Genomic DNA, 19287 nt, shown 5'->3' with positions numbered 1-19287 from the left:
ACTATGGGAGGAAACTGGAGCACCCGGAGGAAACCCATGCAGACACGGGGAGAATGTGCAAACTCCACACACACAGTTATCTGAGGCAGAAATTGAACCTGGGTCCCTGGCGCTGTGAGGCAGCAGTGCTAACCACTAAGCCACCGTGCCACCCCCTTGTCACTTTTATTTGATCTGACAAAATGTATCATCCTTCATGTTTCTGCATTGTATTTCATCTGCCATGTGTCTGTATTCCACCATTCTATGTCCTCATAAAATCAATTACTATCTTCCTCATTATTTGCTTAATCTCACTTTTTATAATCTTATTAATTCAAAAGGATGTATTTTCAGATAAGTGAGGCCCTTATGCAATGCAGCACATTTTCCATTTCTTCAAATGGGTCATGAAGTCTCGTCAGTACTTGATTCAAGTTGGGGTTCTGGTCCTCTGACTCCATGTAATTCTACAGTGCAAAATTAATTTTTTTTAGCTTACTTACAGTGTGGAAACAGGCCCTTCGGCCCAACGAGTCCACACCAACCCACAACCCACTCAGACCCATTCCCCTGCACCTAACACTACAGGCAATTTAGCATGGCCAATTCACCTGACCTGTACATTTTTTTTTTTGGATTGTGGGAGGAAACCAGAGCAAACCCACACAGACACAGGGAGAATGTGCACACTCCACACAGGGAGTCACCTGAGGCAGGAATTGAACCCAGGTCTCTGGCGCTGTGAGGCAGCGGTGCTAACCACCGTGCCACCCACTAATCTTATGGATAGTTTGCAAATATCTGCTTCTTAACAAATAAAGTTTCTCAAATGTAGTCCCATGCCAAATTTCTCTAGTTTGAGTGAGTGAGACTCAATTTAAACTGAGTCATCCAACTAAAATAACTTAGGGACATGTTGATCTACTTGTCACTTCTATTAATGCTAGATTGTTATAAGTGAGATCTGGCCCCAGAATATCATTATTCAAGTCAATATAATGGTCCAAGAAGTAGCTACAAAGCTGTCATTCTGCATCAATCCATGATTTGGAGGAACAGAAACACTGGGGCATTAGTCCACAGAGACCAAAGTTTTTTTCTGCCTCCATGACTTCCACCAGCTTCTTCAAAAAAAATGGAGTTGCACCCAAATTGAACTTCTTGAAATCAAAACTCAGCTGTTTTGAAAAATAACTTGCCCCAAATCTCAGCAGTGCAACATTTTGACAACCAAAACATCAGCATTTTGGATATATGCAGCAGGTCTATTAGCATTTATAAAAGCAAAACTTAGATAAATAGCTTGATTACAGAGATTGCCAATTGTAGGAGCAGAAGTAGGCCATTCAATCCATTGAATTTTTCCACCATTCGATGGATGACACTAATAATCCTCAACTGCACTTCCCTGCTTTATCCGTATAACTTTGATTCTCTTAATAATCAGAAACTTATCAAAATCAGCCTAGAATATACTTGATAATCCAGTCTTAACAGCCCTCTGTGGTAAAGAATTTCATAGATTCACTACCCACTGAGAAAAATTCCCTCAGGTCTGTCTTAAGTGGGTGACCCTTTACTCAGAGATTGTGCCCCACAAAGAGGAACAACCTCTCTGCATCTACCCAGTCAAGCTCTCTAAGAACAGTTTGAGAGTTTTGATCATCTCATTTGTCGTTGACAAATCTAAGGATTCTTTGTCTCATTTGCACACAACCTATCAATATATGGTAACTGAAAAATGGCCAATTGCTTTCATTCATCTTTCAGTCTTATGGAGGATATGTCACATCAATGGTACTTGGAACTGGCAGTAAGGTGTTTAAATGTGGAATTGCAGTTGCCCCCGTGTCTAACTGGACATATTATGGTATGTTCTAATTTTTTTTTAGCATTTTGATAATTTTTAATGTACCCAGTAAGTATATTCAATTAAAATTTGTGCCTGTGCCTGGTGGTCTAATCTACATCTGACCTCTCTGGTGATAGCTGGCTAAGTGGTAAGTCCTGAAGAAAGAATCCACTTTCGATTTCCTTGGATGATTTAGTCAAATAAGAAAATATGATGGTGTATTTTGATAAGATTTCTGCAACCTACAAACTTAACAGAAACTGATCTTTCAAAAGAATTCCTGATTGTAAGCTTATGTTTTACAAAAACAAGTAATTACATGAATTCGCATTTTGAGCTGTACATCGAGCACTTTTAAACTTTTTTTAAGATGGGGGGGCGGTTGGGAAATGTCGTGTATGAAAGTTTTAAAATATTAAATATCTATATTTTCAAGGCATAAGATTGATAGTGCATTCATAGGGAAAAGTTTATGGGGCAGAATTTCAGGTATGTCAGAGCATGAAGATATGAGCTGCCAGCACCAGCCGCCTCTGCCTACCGGGCTGCAGATTCAAGCTAAAGTTACTCTGTGCAAGGGAGTCCACTGTCACCCTACAATGGTGGCTCTGCAGCTGCAGAAAAGACAGCTCAAGACGGATGTACCCTCCTGCTTCCCTACCTGTCACAGCTGCCTGGAGCTGCTTCTGTCCAGGAGGGCCTTCCATTGGTTCTCTACCTCTGAAAACCCACCTGCTAGTGAATAATTGGCCAATTCAGAGAAAATCACAGCCAACTGATGGTTGTAACTCCCACTTGCTGTCCAAATTGAGCTCTTCAAGCCAGAACTAAAATCCTGCCTGTAGTCCCTTGAAAAATATGATTTTTTATGATTAATTAATGCATCCTATTAATTTTCAGAACTTTTATACTTTAATTGATACATTTTGTATCTTGGAATATGTATAAGTAATGGGATATAACATTTCAACTTGCAATTTTTTTCTGAAAAGTAGCCTCAATGTAACTATCCTACATCAACATATACACAGTCACATCATACGTGCACCTTGTTCCCTTTGAGCAAGTTCACAGAAATGTAATACAATTTTCCTACTTATTTCTTTTAAGGCACTTTTTCTTATTCCACAGCTCCCATTTCATTTTGGACCCGGTTTCCATCTGTAATTTAATCTGGTCTTCCACTTTTTCTCTACTTGTTTGAAACCTGCATAGATCTTCCATTTCCATTCAATTTCAATCATTTCCTCCCCAGTTCAATCGAGCACTTTTCTCTCTTCCCTCAATTAACATCATAATGGCATGGCTGCTACTGTAAAGTGAGATTTCTCTGTCACTTAACATTTACCCTCAAACTCAATATAAACTCTCATTATTTTTCTTCTTCCTTTCTTAATTGAACCTGGTGCAGTTCTCTCTCCTTTAAATCATGTGCCAATTAATATTTCTTTCATTTCAGTTCAGTTCTGGGATTTTCATGTCTTCATCTGTGTAAAAGACAGGAGGGATTTAAGATTCTAAGAATGGTTGGTGAGGTCTAAGTCTATGATTTCCACCCAAGTTACATCTTGTAGGATTAATGTGCCCAAGATAAGAATGAGGGTAGAAAGTGCCACTCTGCAATCCAGACCATTAAAGGAGTGGGTATTTCAAACTCAATAATTTTGGTGGAGTCATAGAATCATACAGCATGGAAACAGACCTTTCAGTCAAAGCTATCCATGCCAACCAAGTTTCCCAAACTAACCTAGTTCCATTTACTTAGTCATTCTCCTTGAAACGTTTCTCTCCACAGATGCAGCTAGATCTGCTGAGCTTTTCCAGCAATTTGTTTTTGTTTCCATTTGTGTACATTTGGATATATCCCTCTCAACCCTGAATAAAAACCGAAAGGACTGCAGATGTTCTAAATCAGAAACAAAAAGAGAAATTGCTGGAAAAGCTCAGCAGGTCTGGCAGCACCTTTTTTTTTAGATTAGATTACTTTACAGTGTGGAAACAGGCCCTTCGGCCCAACAAGTCCACACCGACCCGCCGAAGCGTAACCCACCCCTACCCCTACATTTACCCCTTACCTAACACTACGGACAATTTAGCATGGCCAATTCACCTGACCTGCACATCTTTGGACTGTGGAAGGAAACCGGAGCACTCGGAGGAAACCCACGCAGACACGGGGAGAATGTGCAAACTCCACACAGTCAGTCGCCTGAGGCGGGAATTGAACCCGGGTCTCTGGCGCTGTGAGGCAGCAGTGCTAACCACTGTGCCACCGTGCCGCCCACTGAGTTACATTGAGTTTTTTGGAGGGATATTTTGCTGCGCTTCCTAGAGAGATTTCCCATTGCATGTTACCAAACACACCTGTTTAACTAGCTATCAACTCCCATGTGACACCGTGCCGCCCACATGTGCCACCGTGCCGCCCACCTGTAGAGAGAATTCAGAGTTAACACAGAGGAAGTGTCACTTGACCTGAAATGTTAACTCTGATTCTCTGCACAGATGCTGCCAACCTTGCTGAGCTTTACCAGCAACTTCTGTTTTTGCTCCCTCTCAACCCTTCCTATTCATGTGCCTGTCCAAAAAAGTTTAACTGTTGTAATGACCTGAATCTATCATTTCCTCTGGTAGTTCATTTCATATACGAACCACCCTCTATATGAAAAAGTTACCCCTCAGGTCCCTTTTCAATCTTTCCCTTCTCATCTTAAAATTATGCCCTCTAGTTTTACAGGCCCTCAGAGAGGCCACGAGCCATTATTGTGCCTCCTTTAGAATCAGGAACCTTTTTGACAGAAAAGTCTAAAAGTGGTTGCCAAATTGACGTGTAATATTTAGAAGGTGTGTGATAATTTAAAATATGTTTTAATGTAGTCATTGATGACTGGACTTGTGCAGAGAATTTCCTTCCTGTTTTTCTAAGTGCAGGGGTGACCATGTTACATGGCACGTGTCATGGTATTCCCACTCGCAAGATATCCTAACTATCAGCTCATTAAGAGTTGATAGATAGCAAATAGGGTTGGAAACTCATCTATTAGGCATGTTGGCAAGTGTGACAGGTCTCCAGGAGATGTTGGTTGGTAAGTTCTGGATCTTGAGGACCACAGGCTGAAGGTTATTCCGAGGGAATCTAATGGTGAGAAAATAAAAGATTTATATCCTGGTGTCTCAGGGAGATTAGACAGGGTTCAAAGCCATGAAAGGGGATCTGGCTTTCAGAGGCCATCTGCTTGTCAGCAATTTGGGGCAATTTGTCCACTATGTGCAGGCTCAAAAACCCTTTGAATAATACCAGCAATTTTTTTGAAATACTCAAAAAAAAATCAAACAAACTTACCCAACTATCCTCCTGTTGAAGAAATATTTAACATTCTTAATAACTCTCACTCTTATCCAAATAAACAAATCTGATACCACAGTTTTGAGTTTGTATAAAGTCAAAAGAAGAACATGATTGGAAGAACCAATCAAACAAAAACACAGTTATGTTCAGAAGAACACACAGTCATGTAACAGAAGAAAACCAATTGACCCATTGTGCTTGCATCAGTTATCCAATGAGAATCATAACTAGGGACATTTGCCTTTTTCCCAGACACACCGGATGATTATCTGAACTGAGATAATGCTCTCTTGATTGCCTCAATTGGTTGCTTCTACCAAATTTCTCATCAGTGCATTCCAAATCCAAATGTGAAAACATTTTTTCTTGCATCACATTTGCAAATTGCTTTAAGTCTGTTTCCTCGTCCACTACAATGAGTGGAAACCATTTCTCCTTATCTACTTTATCAAACCTCTTAAGGTTCTGATACCTTCTATCAGATTTCCTCTTAGCTGCCTTTTCTCCACAGAGAACAGTCCTAATATCTTATATCCATCCTCATAAACAAAGTTTTTCATCCAGGAAACTATTTTTATAAACCTCTTCTACATTTTCTCAAATGTGTTTATATCCTTTCAATAATTTGATGCCCAGAACTGTACTAAATACACCAGCTGGTATTTGTAAGAGTCCTCTTCACTTTCAGTATAACCTCCTTGCTTTTGTACTCTCTGTATCCCTATTAATAAAGCTAAAGATACTGTATGCTTCATAATTGCTGTCTCCACCTGTAATCTTCAGTAATCTATGCACAAATACATGCAGGTCCTTCTATTCACTAATGTCACCTTCAGTAATCAATGTTCATAGTTTATAATGCTTCCAAATTTCATACTCTGGAAATTTTGCAAATTTCTCCTGCATACATTAATAGATATAATTGAAGCAGAGGACCCAATATCTATGCCAGGTAACATGCCCTACTGCCACCTTCAGTAATCTATGCACATATACATGCAGGTCCTTCTGCTCCTATATCCCTTAAGTACCCCCATTTTATATATCTGTTAATGTCCTTTCTATCAATTTGCTTCACCTCACACTACTTTGCAGTAAACTTCATTTGCCATCTATCTGCACACTCCATTAAATTGTCTATGTCCTGTTGGAGCACAAAACTATGTTCATAGTTTAAAATGCTTCCAAATTTCATACTCTGGAAACTTTGCAAATTTCTCCTGCATACATTAATAGATATGTTTGAAGCAGAGGACCCAATACCTATGCTAGCTAACATCCATTTCAAACCTTCCTCCAGTGTGAAAAGTATCCGATGACCATCGCTTTCTGTTTCCTATCATGGGCCAATTTCATATCTACATAAGTACTTCCCCTTTTAATCGATACCTGAAACTTTTCTCACAAATCTATTGTGTAAAATTGTATTGAATGCCTTTGAAAGTCCACATGCACCATATCAAACTATGCCGTCACGGCCTTATTTTAATTCCTATCTTCTTTTTCATTCAGGAAACTCTGGATTTGTTTGCTGTCCCTTTCAAGTGAATATACGTTGCGTGTACTCAAACCATCTCCTCTTTGAAGAATGCCAATTGTTCAGTTACATTTTTTCACATCAACCTTACGTCTGTCTGACCCAGCACTGCCCTGTTCAACTCTGCTCTTCTCAGTTAATTATTTTTATTCAGGGTTTCTTATTATTGTTTTCTATCATCATCCTAAACCTTATAATTCAGTGATCCCTGTAGATAATTCCCCATTTTTATTTAATTCAATCACAATGAATAGGAAGGGTTTGGAGGGATATGGGCCGGGTGCTGGCAGGTGGGACTAGATTGGGTTGGGATATCTGGTTGGCATGGACAGGTTGGACCGAGGGGTCTGTTTCCATGCTGTACATCTCTATGACTCTATAACCAGGTCCAACTGCATCCTTCCAGTTGTATGAGACACATACTGCTGTTGGAAATGTTTTTGAACACAATCTAGGAATGTTTTTCTCTCTCTCATTTAATTCCAATACTGTCCCATCTATACCGGGGTAGTTAAAGTTCCCAATTAAAGTTATTTTGTACTGTTTGAATCTCTTTGTAACTTCACTGCAGATTTGTTCCTCTACATGCATTTCACCACTTAGGTTTAGTCTACAGATCACCAACTAATATAATCACACCCTTTTGTTCCTTATTTCCCGCAAGATTGATTCTGCCCTTGAACCCTCTGCAACGAGATATCTTCATAGATATTTTCAAATTAACCTGTTCAGATATGTTATGCCATACCTCTGGAATAAATGGGATGTGAACTTGGGTCTCCTAGTCCAGAGACACTGTCACTGTGCCACAAGAACACTAAATTTTTCAAGTTGAGATCCAATGAGTAATGAGATGTATCAGAAATAATAACCATATCAAGAATGTAATGAAGATCTATTGTCATGAATGACAGAGGAATCAGGAGATGCATAACACAATACACAGGCAGTTAACATAGGCATTGAAATTGTTTATTCAAATGATATGGCCTGATCCAGAGAAGAAACCTGATTTTCATGAATTTGAGTATATCTTTTACTGATCCTTTGAATGAACATTCTCTGTGTCTCAAACATTACAGATAGTATGTACACTGAACGTTACATGGGCTACCCAACAGAGAATGACAACCTTCAGTTCTACAAGGTGAGCCACACTGGGTGAATTTATTATTACTCTCCAGACCGGGAATCCGCAGGATCAAGTGAAATGCTGGTATTACATTCGTCTATTGTTACTGTCTCCTGACCTCAATACAGGGTAAATCTAATGAGTGCAAAAGCATCTTTGTATGTAATTTAATCAATTTTTCAACATTGTTGAGGTAAAATTTAACCCAATATTGTCTTTCTGTCAGTTTGTAGTTGCAAACAGGATGCAATGGAAAATCAACTAATGAGCCCAAAACAAAAATAGGCTACATTCTTCTTGACCACATTGGTTGTACTACCTAGAAGCATAGGAACAGGAGTAGATCATTCAGTCTATCAATTTAATACAAAGTTAAAAATCACACAGCACTAGGGTTATAATCTAGCAGGTTTATTTGGAAGCACGAGCTTTCAGAGTGCTGCTGCTTTCTGTTTTTATTTCAGAGGTGTAATAGGCTTTGAGCAATGGGCAGATATGTCAGAACAATAGGAAGGTGTGTGATATGATGAAGGATAGGAGAGACTGAATGACAGAAAAATCTCCTTAGTTCAGAAAAACCGAAGACATTTCAGGCGTACTATTGTGGAAGTTCCCATCATCAGAACATGAGACAGAAAAACTGGGAGAATGGATTCCTCACAGGAAGCAGAGGAAGTGTCATCTAGATATCTTTTGGAGTGGTTCATTTTTGTGAACAAGGCAATCACAAAAAATTGAGATGGAGAAGACAAGGAAGAGAAGAGTTGGAGATGGACCGTATGAAAATGAGAGAATAATTTCCTATTCAAATTTAGTTAATCCTTTGTTTTTTAAGATGACTAACGGCAAATTTGCTATTACGCTTCAGTGCATATAAAGGTAAAGTTACGATTGGACTACTGTCTTATTAAAGAGAATTGACTGGTGGTGCTTTACCACACCTCAGGCAAAGACAAAGTTTGAGAATGAGAGTCTTTCATTGTAACCTCAGCTGACTTGGGAATTGAACCCAGCTTGTTAGCATCGATCTGTAAGTAAGCCATTGAGCCAACTGAGCTAACTAATTGCAAAATCATAAATTGCTGGAGAAGCTTAGCAGGTCAGGCAGAATTTGTAGAAAGAAAGCAGAGTTAATGTTTCGAGTCCAGTGACCCTTATTAAAAACTCAACCAACCCCCGTTCAGTCCTAATATATGCAACCCAATTAAATATATTAAGTCTCGTTCCAGATTTATTTTTAATTATGTGTAATCATTATAATGTGTTTGTAAAAGATCTGTATTTTGTGTCCTGTGTATTAGCATAAAATCACAAACTATTCTGGCTACCTTTAAATATGTTTCTACTAGAATGAACCTAGAGATTTTTTTTATTCAGCATCGCTCTGTCAAAGAAAAACATGTTTTAAAACGTATGCACCTTTTGTAATTCTTTTAACATTTTTGTCTTAGTCATCACTTTCTAACTTAGCAAGTTTTCTTTTATTCTTATAATTATTTCCCAGAATTCTACTGTGATGGAAAGAGCTGAAAATTTCAAACTTGTTGATTATCTCCTCATCCATGGGACAGCAGATGGTGAGCTTGATAGATTCTGAATCGTCCGGTATCTTAAGTAAATCACAGTTATATTTAACTGCAGATCGGAAACCAATCTGCAGGGCAAATACTGAGCAAGCAATAATACTTCATTATGAAACATTAGACATCCTATTAAACATCTGAGTAATTGTCTGTATATATCGACAGATGCATATTTGTTCAATTTAATGCATTATCTTTAGGTAAGCATTATGTCAGTGACAGATTTTTCGAATGTGTCACTTGGAATTATCACTTCCAGCTAATATAACTTGTTTGCTTTAGCTTTGACCTATCAAGCAGACTGGAATATAATTTCAATAATACACTCTGTTTTTCAGATAATGTCCATTTCCAGCAGGCAGCACAGATTTCAAAGGCTCTTGTTAAAAAAGAAGTAGATTTTCAGGCAATGGTACGTTAAAGCTTAGCAGTTACTAAAATGTCACCTTATGCACTTTATGCCTTATTATTCTTATTTGGATTATTTTTCGTATGGAATCACAGAATCATTACAGGACAAAAACAGGCCACTCAGCCTATTGTATCTGTTTCTACTCTCCAAATATGTATTGCACTTTGTGCCATTCTTCCATGTTCTCCCCATATTTCTTCTAGATAACAGTTACATTCCCTCTTGAATATAACCCATGGGATATATTGGTTCTTGCTGGAAAGGTGATGGTGTGTTAAAGTTGCAGATATCTTTAATGCACAAATTGCACAACAATTTCTGGTTATTAAGAGTTGTGCTGTGAGCTGTAATTTTCGAGTAATTCATAGAAATCTCAGAATATTTAAAACACAGAGGCCATTTAACCCATTATGCCTGTATCAACCTGCAAAGAATTACCCAGCCTAATCATACCTTTCTGCATGAGGTACATAGCTCTGTAGATTTGGGCTTTTCAAGTAGGCGTCCAAGTACTTCTTTAAGTTTAGGTTTCTACCTGTACCACCTTTTCAGACAGTGAGACTCACTTGCCAACCATGTCTCTGAGTAAAATATTGCTTCCTCATCCTCTGTCTAATCTTGCTCCATTGATTTAAATTTGTGCCTTTTTTTAAACACTTCTGCTAAAGTAGATAGGTTATCCTATTTATACTATCAAGTCTCTTTATAACTTTATGCACGTTAATTAAGTTAACCTCGGTCTTCTTGGTTCTAAGCAAAGCAATCTGTATGTATTGGGGGTTTTATGGCATAAAACTCCTTTCATTGAGTTATGTAAGTTCAATATTCTTAACTTAGAACAACGGAATCTTCAGTTGTGCCTGATCTCACAAGGTATGAACGACTTGTGTTTACAAATCTCGTAGAATTTGTTAAGAAACATATTATATATTCTTAAAAGCAGTGAAGATAGATACTTATCCCACAAAGTCAAGGATTCCTTGTGCGCTAGCAGCACAGATAATGCCTTTTCCTTCTCTGAAGCAACATTATGTTGAGCTGTATTACAGAAGAATTTCTCCACAAAATCAATGGTGAAACTATGCTGAGTAAGACTGAGTTTCCAAACTTTGATCTTTAATCCTAACTCCTACTTATCTCTTATTAAGAAATAATCCAAACTAACCCTTTCCATAAGAGTCACCTGCTTTCAGTCCATCATTTAATTAGAGGCATGTAGACTGAGGGAAATGTATTTTTCTTTTATTTTCTCAACCTCCCATTCCATTATGAATAAATGACATAGCCTTTTAGGTGCAGAACAGTTGTACAACCAATGTGATATCTCCTTATCAATAATTCACACACTTGTAAACAATTCACTTAAACATCCTACCAAAACTAAGGCAATGCAAAATAGATGTTAGTAATAATTCTTATCAGTGTCACAAAATAGCATTCAAAAATATAGGTATTCTGTCCCATAGTTAATCCATCAATATGTATTAGGTTAATTCAAAGATAGTGTTTTGTCAAATGAAAAATTTAAAAAGTCATGGTGAGTTAAATTGCTGGAGAAACTCAGGTTTGGCAGGATCTATGGAGAGAAAACAGATAACATTTCGGGTCTAGTGACCCTTCTTCAGGACTGTTTGTGGCTAGAAAGAATTGGTACATTTGCTGAAGGTGGGATGGGGGTTGGAGATGGAGTTCACAACAGGTGAAGATGAAGTCCAGAGAGAGAACAACAGTTGGACAGAGAATGGAAAAAGGTCAACCTGGGAAGATCAATTGCTGCTAATACAGTAGTTGTGATGACAAGACCTGATGCATGGGTGTTGGCGTAAAGACTTGGGAGAAGGTACTCAGGCCCTAAAAATATTGACCTCAATATTGAGTGCTGAAAGCTGCAAGATCTCCAGAAAATGAGATGCTGTTCTGCCTGCTGGTACTGAGCTTTGCTGGAGCACGGCAGCAAGCCTGAGACAGAGGTGTTGACCACGAACAGTTATACCTGTCTCTTTGTGGGGTACATGGAATATTCCTTGTTCCAATTCTACTTGGGTTCCTGCCCCACAGTCTTTTCTCCCATACATCAATGGCATCTTCGATGCTGTTTCCCCCTCTAGTCTAGAATTAGAAAAGTTTATCAATTTTGCTTTCAACTTCCACCCTGCTCTCACCTTCATCTGGTCTATCTCTGACTCCTCCTTTCCCTTCCTTGACATCTCTGTTTCCATTTCTAGGGATAGACTGGCCACTAATATCCACTACAGACTCATCAATTCCCACAGTTACCTTGACTATACATCCTCACACCACAAAGACTCCATTCCGTTCTCCCAGTGTCTTCGTCACATGTTCCGATGGTGCCAAGTTCAACAAGGTGGCGTTCAAAATGTCCACTTACTTCCTGAACCGAGATGGACCACAGTGGCTGACAGGGTCCTCAGCTGTGTCTGACCCGTCCCTTGCACTTTGGCGCTCAGCCCTTCTCTTCCCTCCCACAATGGTGATAGGTTCCACCTTAGTCCTCACAACCCCACCAGCATCCACATCCGAAGGATCATTAGCTAACATTTCCACCACATCTAGTGGGATGCCACCACCAGACACATGTACCCCTCCCCTCCCTGGTCAGACTTCCGCAGTGACCATTCCCTCCAGGCCACCTTCATTGTTCCTCTTCTCGTCTACATCCAACATCTCCCATACCCCTACGACACCTTCCCATGCAATCACAGAAGATGTAACACTGGCCGGTTTGCTTTCTTGCTCCTCCGTATCCAAGGCCCCAGACACATCTTCCAGATAATGCAGTGATCTTCCTGCACTTCACTTAATCTGTTCGACTGTGTTCACTGCTCACCAGATGGTCTGCTGTACACTGGGGGTACATAATGCAAACAGCTTTGCAGAACACCTACATTCTGTCTGCAAGAGTGGCTCTGATCTACCTGTTGCCTGACCAACATCTGTCAGAGATTTGCTGCTGGGCACCAGTAAAGCTCAGAAGAACAGCCATTCATTTTCCAGTTAAAGACCTTGCAGCCTTCAAGACACAATGTCACTGTTAATAATTTTAGGGCCTGACCACTTTCTCTCATGGCTTTTCCCCAACTCCACACACCAGATCTTGTTATCACAATGGCTGCTATCACAACCATCCCATTATCAGCTATTAATAGTCCCTATTAGCAACTTTCGATTTTACCAGCTGACCTTTACCTATTCCTTTGTCTGCTCAACTATTGTTCTCTCTTTCTCTGGGCTCTATCTCTAAATATTGTTTACTCCTCCATCCACCCCCACTCCATCTTCAGCACATAAACAAACCTCTTTTAGCTACATTACGTTCTGAAGAAGGATCACTGGCCCCAAAATGTTAACTCTGCTTTGTCTCCACTTATGCTGCCAGACCTGCTGAGTTTTTCCATCAATTTCTGTTTGTGTTTAGCGTCAAGACTTAATGGATTTCCATAATGTTGCCCACTAAATTTGTCACAGAAAATCAGTGCGGGTAATTAAGGATGTAAACTTGTTTTCACAATGTGACAATTGCTAATACAATCCAATCAACTTCCCTGGTCTACAATGGAAACAATCTCATTCTGCCATGATTTGGAGATGCCGCTGTTGGACTGAGGTGTACAAAGTTAAAAATCACACAACACCAGGTTATAGTCCAACAGGTTTAATTGGAAGCACTAGCTTTCGGAGCGCCACTCCTTAATCAGGTGGTTATGGAGTACACAATTGTAAACACAGAATTGATAGCAAAAGTTTACAGTGTGATGTAACTGAAATTATACATTGAAAAATACCTTGATTGTTTGTTGAGTCTCTCATTTGTTAGAATGACCATGATAGTTTCACTTCTTTCATATGTAAATCACAAAATTCTTTTTAAAAGTTACATTCTTAGGTTAACTGTAACAATTGGTGTCAGCCTGATAAGATGTTAAGATGTTTAAAGGTGTTAGCCCCCTGTGTTCCCTGTCTGTGCCATAATATTTAGACTGATTCTAATCTAAAAAGTGAGTTAACAGAGTCTTACATACAAAGTTTTGTGATTTACAGCAGAGTTAACATTTCAGGTCAGTAGGGTCATTGGACCCAAAATGTTAACTCTGATTTCTCTCCACAGTTCTTTGTGTTTTTTTCCTTATTATAAGTCCGTCTTTTTTTCCCATTTCTTAAATCACCTTAGAAGAGCTGCACACTGCGGTCCTGGTGATCACTGTGCTTTCAAATGCACCAATTTCCTCACAATGACGCTCAACAACTTACAGGGTAAAATATATTTGAGCTGAAGCATGCAGAAAATTGCTTAAATTATGAGATAAGACATACTCAGACAAGATGCCCTCCATTTTGGTAGGATCCACTATATTAATATACAATTAATGACTGTGAATATAGACCATAGAACAGTATAGCACAGGAACGGACCCTTTGCATAATATTGTGCCGAACATGACGCCAAATGGAACTAATCCCTTCTGCCTGCCCTTGGTCCATATCCCTACATTCCTTGCATATTCATGTACTCATCTAAACATCCCTGAAATGTCCTTATCGTATTTGCCTCCACCACCACCCCGGCACTGCGTTCCAGACTCCTACCATTCTTTGTGTAAAAAAACTTGCTTCTCACGTCTCCTCTGAACTTTCCCCCTCTCACCTTAAGTGCATGCCCTCCCTCGTATTAGACAATTCAACTCTGGGGAAAAAGATTCTGACCATCAATGCTATCTATGCATCTCATAATTTTATAGAGTTTTATCAAGTCTCCCCTCAGCTTCTGCTGCACAAGAGAAAACGACTGGAGTTTTTCAAGCCTCTCCTTATAGCTCATACCTTCAAATCCAGGCAGCAGCCTCATAAACCTCCAAAACCTCCACATCCTTCCTGTAATGTGGCAACCAAAATTGAATACAAGCATGCCATATGCCTCCTTCACCATCCTTTCTACTTGCATGGCCACTATCAGGGAGCAATAGACTTGAACGCCAAGATCCCTCTGTACATCAATGCTGTTCAGAGTCCTATTAACTGTATATTTTTCCTTAACATTTCATCTCCAAACGTGCAGCACCTCACACCAGGATTAAACTCCATCTGCTATTTATCTGCAACTGATCCATATCCTGCAATTTCATTTGACAACCTACCACACTATCCACAACTCCAGCAATCTTTGTAACATCTGCAAACTTACTAACCCACCCATTTACATTTTCATCCAAGCTCATATATATATATATATATATATATATATCACAAACAGTAGCTCCCAGTACGGGTCCCTGTGGAACATGTAGCTCCAGCCTGAAAAACATCCTACCACCAGTACCGTCTGCCTTCTATGGGCGAGCCAGTTCTGAATCCACACACCTAAGTAACCGTAGGCCCCATGCATCTTAAACTTCTGGATGTGTCTGCCTTAAGAGACCTTGTCGAAGGCCTTACCACCATGTCGGCAATATCCACTGCTCTACCCTCATCGATCACCTTTGTCACCTCCTCAAAAGATTTATTCAAGCTAGTAAGATGAGACCTACCCTGCACAAAGCCATGCTGACTGTCTCTAATTAGGCCATGCTTTTCCAAATGTGTCTAAATTCTATCCCTAAGAATTCTCTCCAACAGCTTCCCAACCACTGATGTGAGACTCACTGGTCTATAATTTCCTGGATTATCCCTACTTCCCTTCTTGCTCATAGGAACAAGATTAACTACTCACCAGTCCTCTGCAACCTCTCCAGTGGCTAGTGAGAATATAAAGATCTTGGTCAAGGCCCCAGCAATCTCCTCTCTTGCCTCTTTCAGTAATCTGTGGTAGAAACCATCTAGAGTTGAAAAATGTGGTGCTGGAAAAACACAGCAGGCCAGGCACCATCCGAGGAGCAGGAGAATTGACGTTTCAGGCATAAGCCCTTCTTCAGGAAGATTCTCCTGCTCCTCGGATGCTGCCTGGCCTGCTGTGTTTTTCCAGCACCACATTTTTCAACTCTGGTCTCCAGCATCTGCAGTTCTCCCTTTCTCCTAGAAACCATCTAACCCTGGGGGCTTATCCACCTTAATGCTGTTCAAGAGATTCAACACCACTATTTTCTTGATCTCAAAATGCCCTTGCATATTAGCATGCTCCACACAAATCTCACTATTCTCCAAATCCTTCTCCTGGGTGAATAGTGATGCAAATACGTATTTAGGATCTCACACACATCCTCTGTCTCTCAGTACAAGTTCCCTCCTTTATCCTTGTTATTGTTTTGTCTTTAATGCATCTATAGAATGCCTTGGGATTCTCTTTAACTCTATTTGCCAAGATCATTTCATGACCTCTTCTTGCTCTCCTAATTCCCTGCTTGAGTACTTTCCTGCTTTCCTTATATTCCTCACAGACCCTGTCCAATTTTAGCTTCCTAAACCTTGCATATACTGTTTTTTTCACCTTTTGACTAAATTGAAAACCTCCCTCATTATCCTAGGATCCCTTACCTTGCTATCCTTCCTCCTTACTGGAACATGCCAGTTTTGAACTCTCACAAGCAGGTCTTTAAACAATTCCCACATGTCAAGTGTGGATATAGCCCATTCCTGATGAAGGGCTTATGCCCTGCTCCTAGGATGCTGACTGACCTTCTGTGCTTTTCGAGCGCTACACCTTTCGATCTGATCTCCAGCATCTGCAGTCCTCACTTTCTTCTGGTCAAATTTGGGTATGTCTGATAACAGCTCCTGTCAGCTAATATTCCTGAGCTCCTGCCTAATACTGACATAATTTGTCCTCTCCCCAACTTAGTATCTTCCTGCGTGGGCTTGACTTATCCTTGATCATAGCTGTCTTGAAACTTAGAGTGGTGAACACCGTTTCCAAAATGCTCTCCCACTGAAAGGTCAGTCACCTGGCTAGGCTCATTAACCAGGAAAAGGTTCAGTATGGTCCGTCCTCTAGTTAAACTATCCCCATACTGTTTTTACCTTGTTTAAAGAAACCCTCTTGGAAGCACGGAAGAAATTCTTCACTGTCTAAGCATCTTGCACTAATGGAGTCCCAGTCAATATATGGGAAGCTAAAGTCACCCACTGTAACAAATTTGTTTTTATTGCATTTTTCCATAATCTGCCTATATATATTTATTCCTCAAGCTCTTAGTGACTGTTGGGGGGTTTACAGCATAATCCTCCAAACATTTTCCACACAGCTGACTTTGGCAGGAATTAAGTGGAATCCCCATGTATGTTTGGAAGCAGGGTTTTAAACTAAATTTCTGGCAAAGCAGGAAAGATGTATACAATATTGTGTGCACGTGTTTGTGAGTATGTGTTTATATGTGTGTGATTACTCAGGAGTAACAATCTCAGGGCACTTTGTTGGAAAGTTATCCTGGATTAATTCTTTATTCTCCAAAAAAAGCAATGACAGATGTCCGCCTTTCTGTCATTTTTTTTCTCTGTGATGTAGGTAACTTTAATTATTTTGAGTGACCCATGTAAAGGAAAAAGTAACTCATGAATTCAAATGGCTGATGCAGTGAGATTAATTCTTATTATCCACGTCAATATGTTTCCATTTCATTCAGTTTTATTGCAGTATTGACTAAAATTGGAAGCAAGACTTATTTTGCTACTGTATAATATAGTTTGCACATATTGTTATTCAGAAAATAATTAATTTGATCTGTACATCAAATTTAGTTTAGTGTTTTAGGCACTGATTATCTTTTACATTTACGTTGCCCAAGGTATACCTATAATAAAAAGGCAGCAATTCTGGTACTCACTATCAATCTTAAACAGTATTTGCTTAACATAAAGCATGCCTATTTTTTCAAGGAATAGCTGATAAGTTTTAACACTCTTCATACCTATAAGTTATTGTATTGCTTACTATGATATAAAGTTAAGATAATTGAAAAACAATTAAAGTCAGCAAAAAGTTTTACATGAAATGAACAATCGTGGAATTGAAGATAGATTAGTAATCCAGCTAGCAGATGAAGACATTCATTCTTACAAAAGACATAAAGGCATAGTTATATGATTGAAAGTGAATAGTACAATGAAGGTCACCATAGTCCCACCAGACCAAAAGGCAGTTCTCTCACTTAACATGAGAATGGTTTAACCTGAGGGTCACCCCACCTCAGGCAAGGGAGAAAGAGAATACTTCATGGTAACCTCAGCCAGTGTGGGAATTGAACCCATGCTGTTGGCATCACCACATTGTGATCTGACGCCTATAGTGTGAGAGTGGGCAATGCATTTGTTTGTAAAGTTAACTATGATCTCATGAAAATGACAGAACAGAGTTGAGCCTTATTCCTGTTTCTCTATGGTTCAAATTAGAATAAGGCTTTGTGAGGAGTGACTGCAGAAGACAGCAGATATTTCATTTATAAGGATTTAGATTAGAATGGATAGAGGAAACACTCATCTATCTAAGTATAACTTAGTTTTCTCTTTTCAGTTAAATACAGGCTGTGATAAGCCAAGCTCAAACAGAGAGCAAGTTGGAGGTAAAGATAGAACAATGAGGGAATAGACATTCACTTAAGCTGATGATTTTCAAACTAAAATTATTTATGTTGAAATAGACATTCCATGCTCCTTGGCATGGAAGATAAATACAGAATGTTAAAATATGGTTATGGATTTCAGCATGAGTATTGAACATGGTTAGAGGAAGTGCCCAACAGTAAATATGGACATCAACAATTCTAAATAGGAAAACTATGGTATGGAAAATTCAGGCACTTAGGATAATTTCAGAATATTAAGAAGAGATTTAAGAAAACCTTATGCAATTGATTATTGGGAGGATTAGAAAAATCAACGTTCTCAAAACAAGATAAATACTGATTTTTTTTTCTTTATATTTCAGTGGTATACAGACAAGGACCATGGTCTAAGCGGTCTTGCCTACTCTCATCTGTATGTCCACATGTCCAATTTTCTACGGCAATGTTTTTTTGACAATTAATGCAGGAAAATATTTTTCAATAAATGGCAAACAATGCTGATTCCATTAAGCTACTACTTCAAGCATTTATGTTGGGAAAATACTATAATCTACATCTTTAAAGTGTGTGTTTATTTTGTTCCAGCCAAAATAAAGATTAAACCTCTATATCGAAATGATTAGCATATTATTTGCAGTTTTTGTGCAGTTTCCAGTTGGCAATGTTACATAATTTTGAACAAACACTGCACTTTGGATCTCCGGTAAATATGTTGTCATGATTGCAGGTCTCATTAAGAACTAAATATTTTGAAAAATGAACAACTTGGTATAATTTCTTACTAATAAATAATAACTATTTTTACTCCGTGCAAGCTTCAGTCTCTTCTAAAGTGCCAGTTCTGTGAAGAAAAATAATCAATCACAGTTAATATTTCTGAAGAGGAATTAGCTTGCAGCTGAGATTTAGAAGTTTCATTAGAGGGTAAAT

The 19287-nt window shown here is 39.0% G+C and overlaps 1 protein-coding gene across 2 annotated transcripts in view; it reads left to right on the top strand.

Moving 5' to 3' along the window:
- fap (fibroblast activation protein, alpha) overlaps nt 1–18965 on the top strand; it is an 83507-nt gene extending 64542 nt beyond the window's left edge. For both annotated transcript variants that reach the window (XM_043693869.2, XM_043693870.2), the window contains 5 exons: nt 1753–1852; nt 7803–7867; nt 9357–9429; nt 9774–9847; nt 18720–18965. In XM_043693869.2, the coding sequence (XP_043549804.2) occupies nt 1753–1852; nt 7803–7867; nt 9357–9429; nt 9774–9847; nt 18720–18818 (411 nt within the window). In that variant the 3' untranslated portion in view covers nt 18819–18965. The remainder of the gene's footprint in view (nt 1–1752; nt 1853–7802; nt 7868–9356; nt 9430–9773; nt 9848–18719) is intronic.
- Nucleotides 18966–19287: the final 322 nt, after the last annotated feature.

The sequence above is a fragment of the Chiloscyllium plagiosum genome, unplaced genomic scaffold (genome assembly GCF_037043375.1).
Source record: "Chiloscyllium plagiosum isolate Xiang-an unplaced genomic scaffold, Cpla_swu_hap1 HiC_scaffold_7, whole genome shotgun sequence".
Classification (NCBI taxonomy): domain Eukaryota; kingdom Metazoa; phylum Chordata; class Chondrichthyes; order Orectolobiformes; family Hemiscylliidae; genus Chiloscyllium; species Chiloscyllium plagiosum.
The sequence above is the reverse complement of the archived record's forward strand: the minus strand, read 5'-3'. Positions and strand labels throughout refer to the sequence as shown.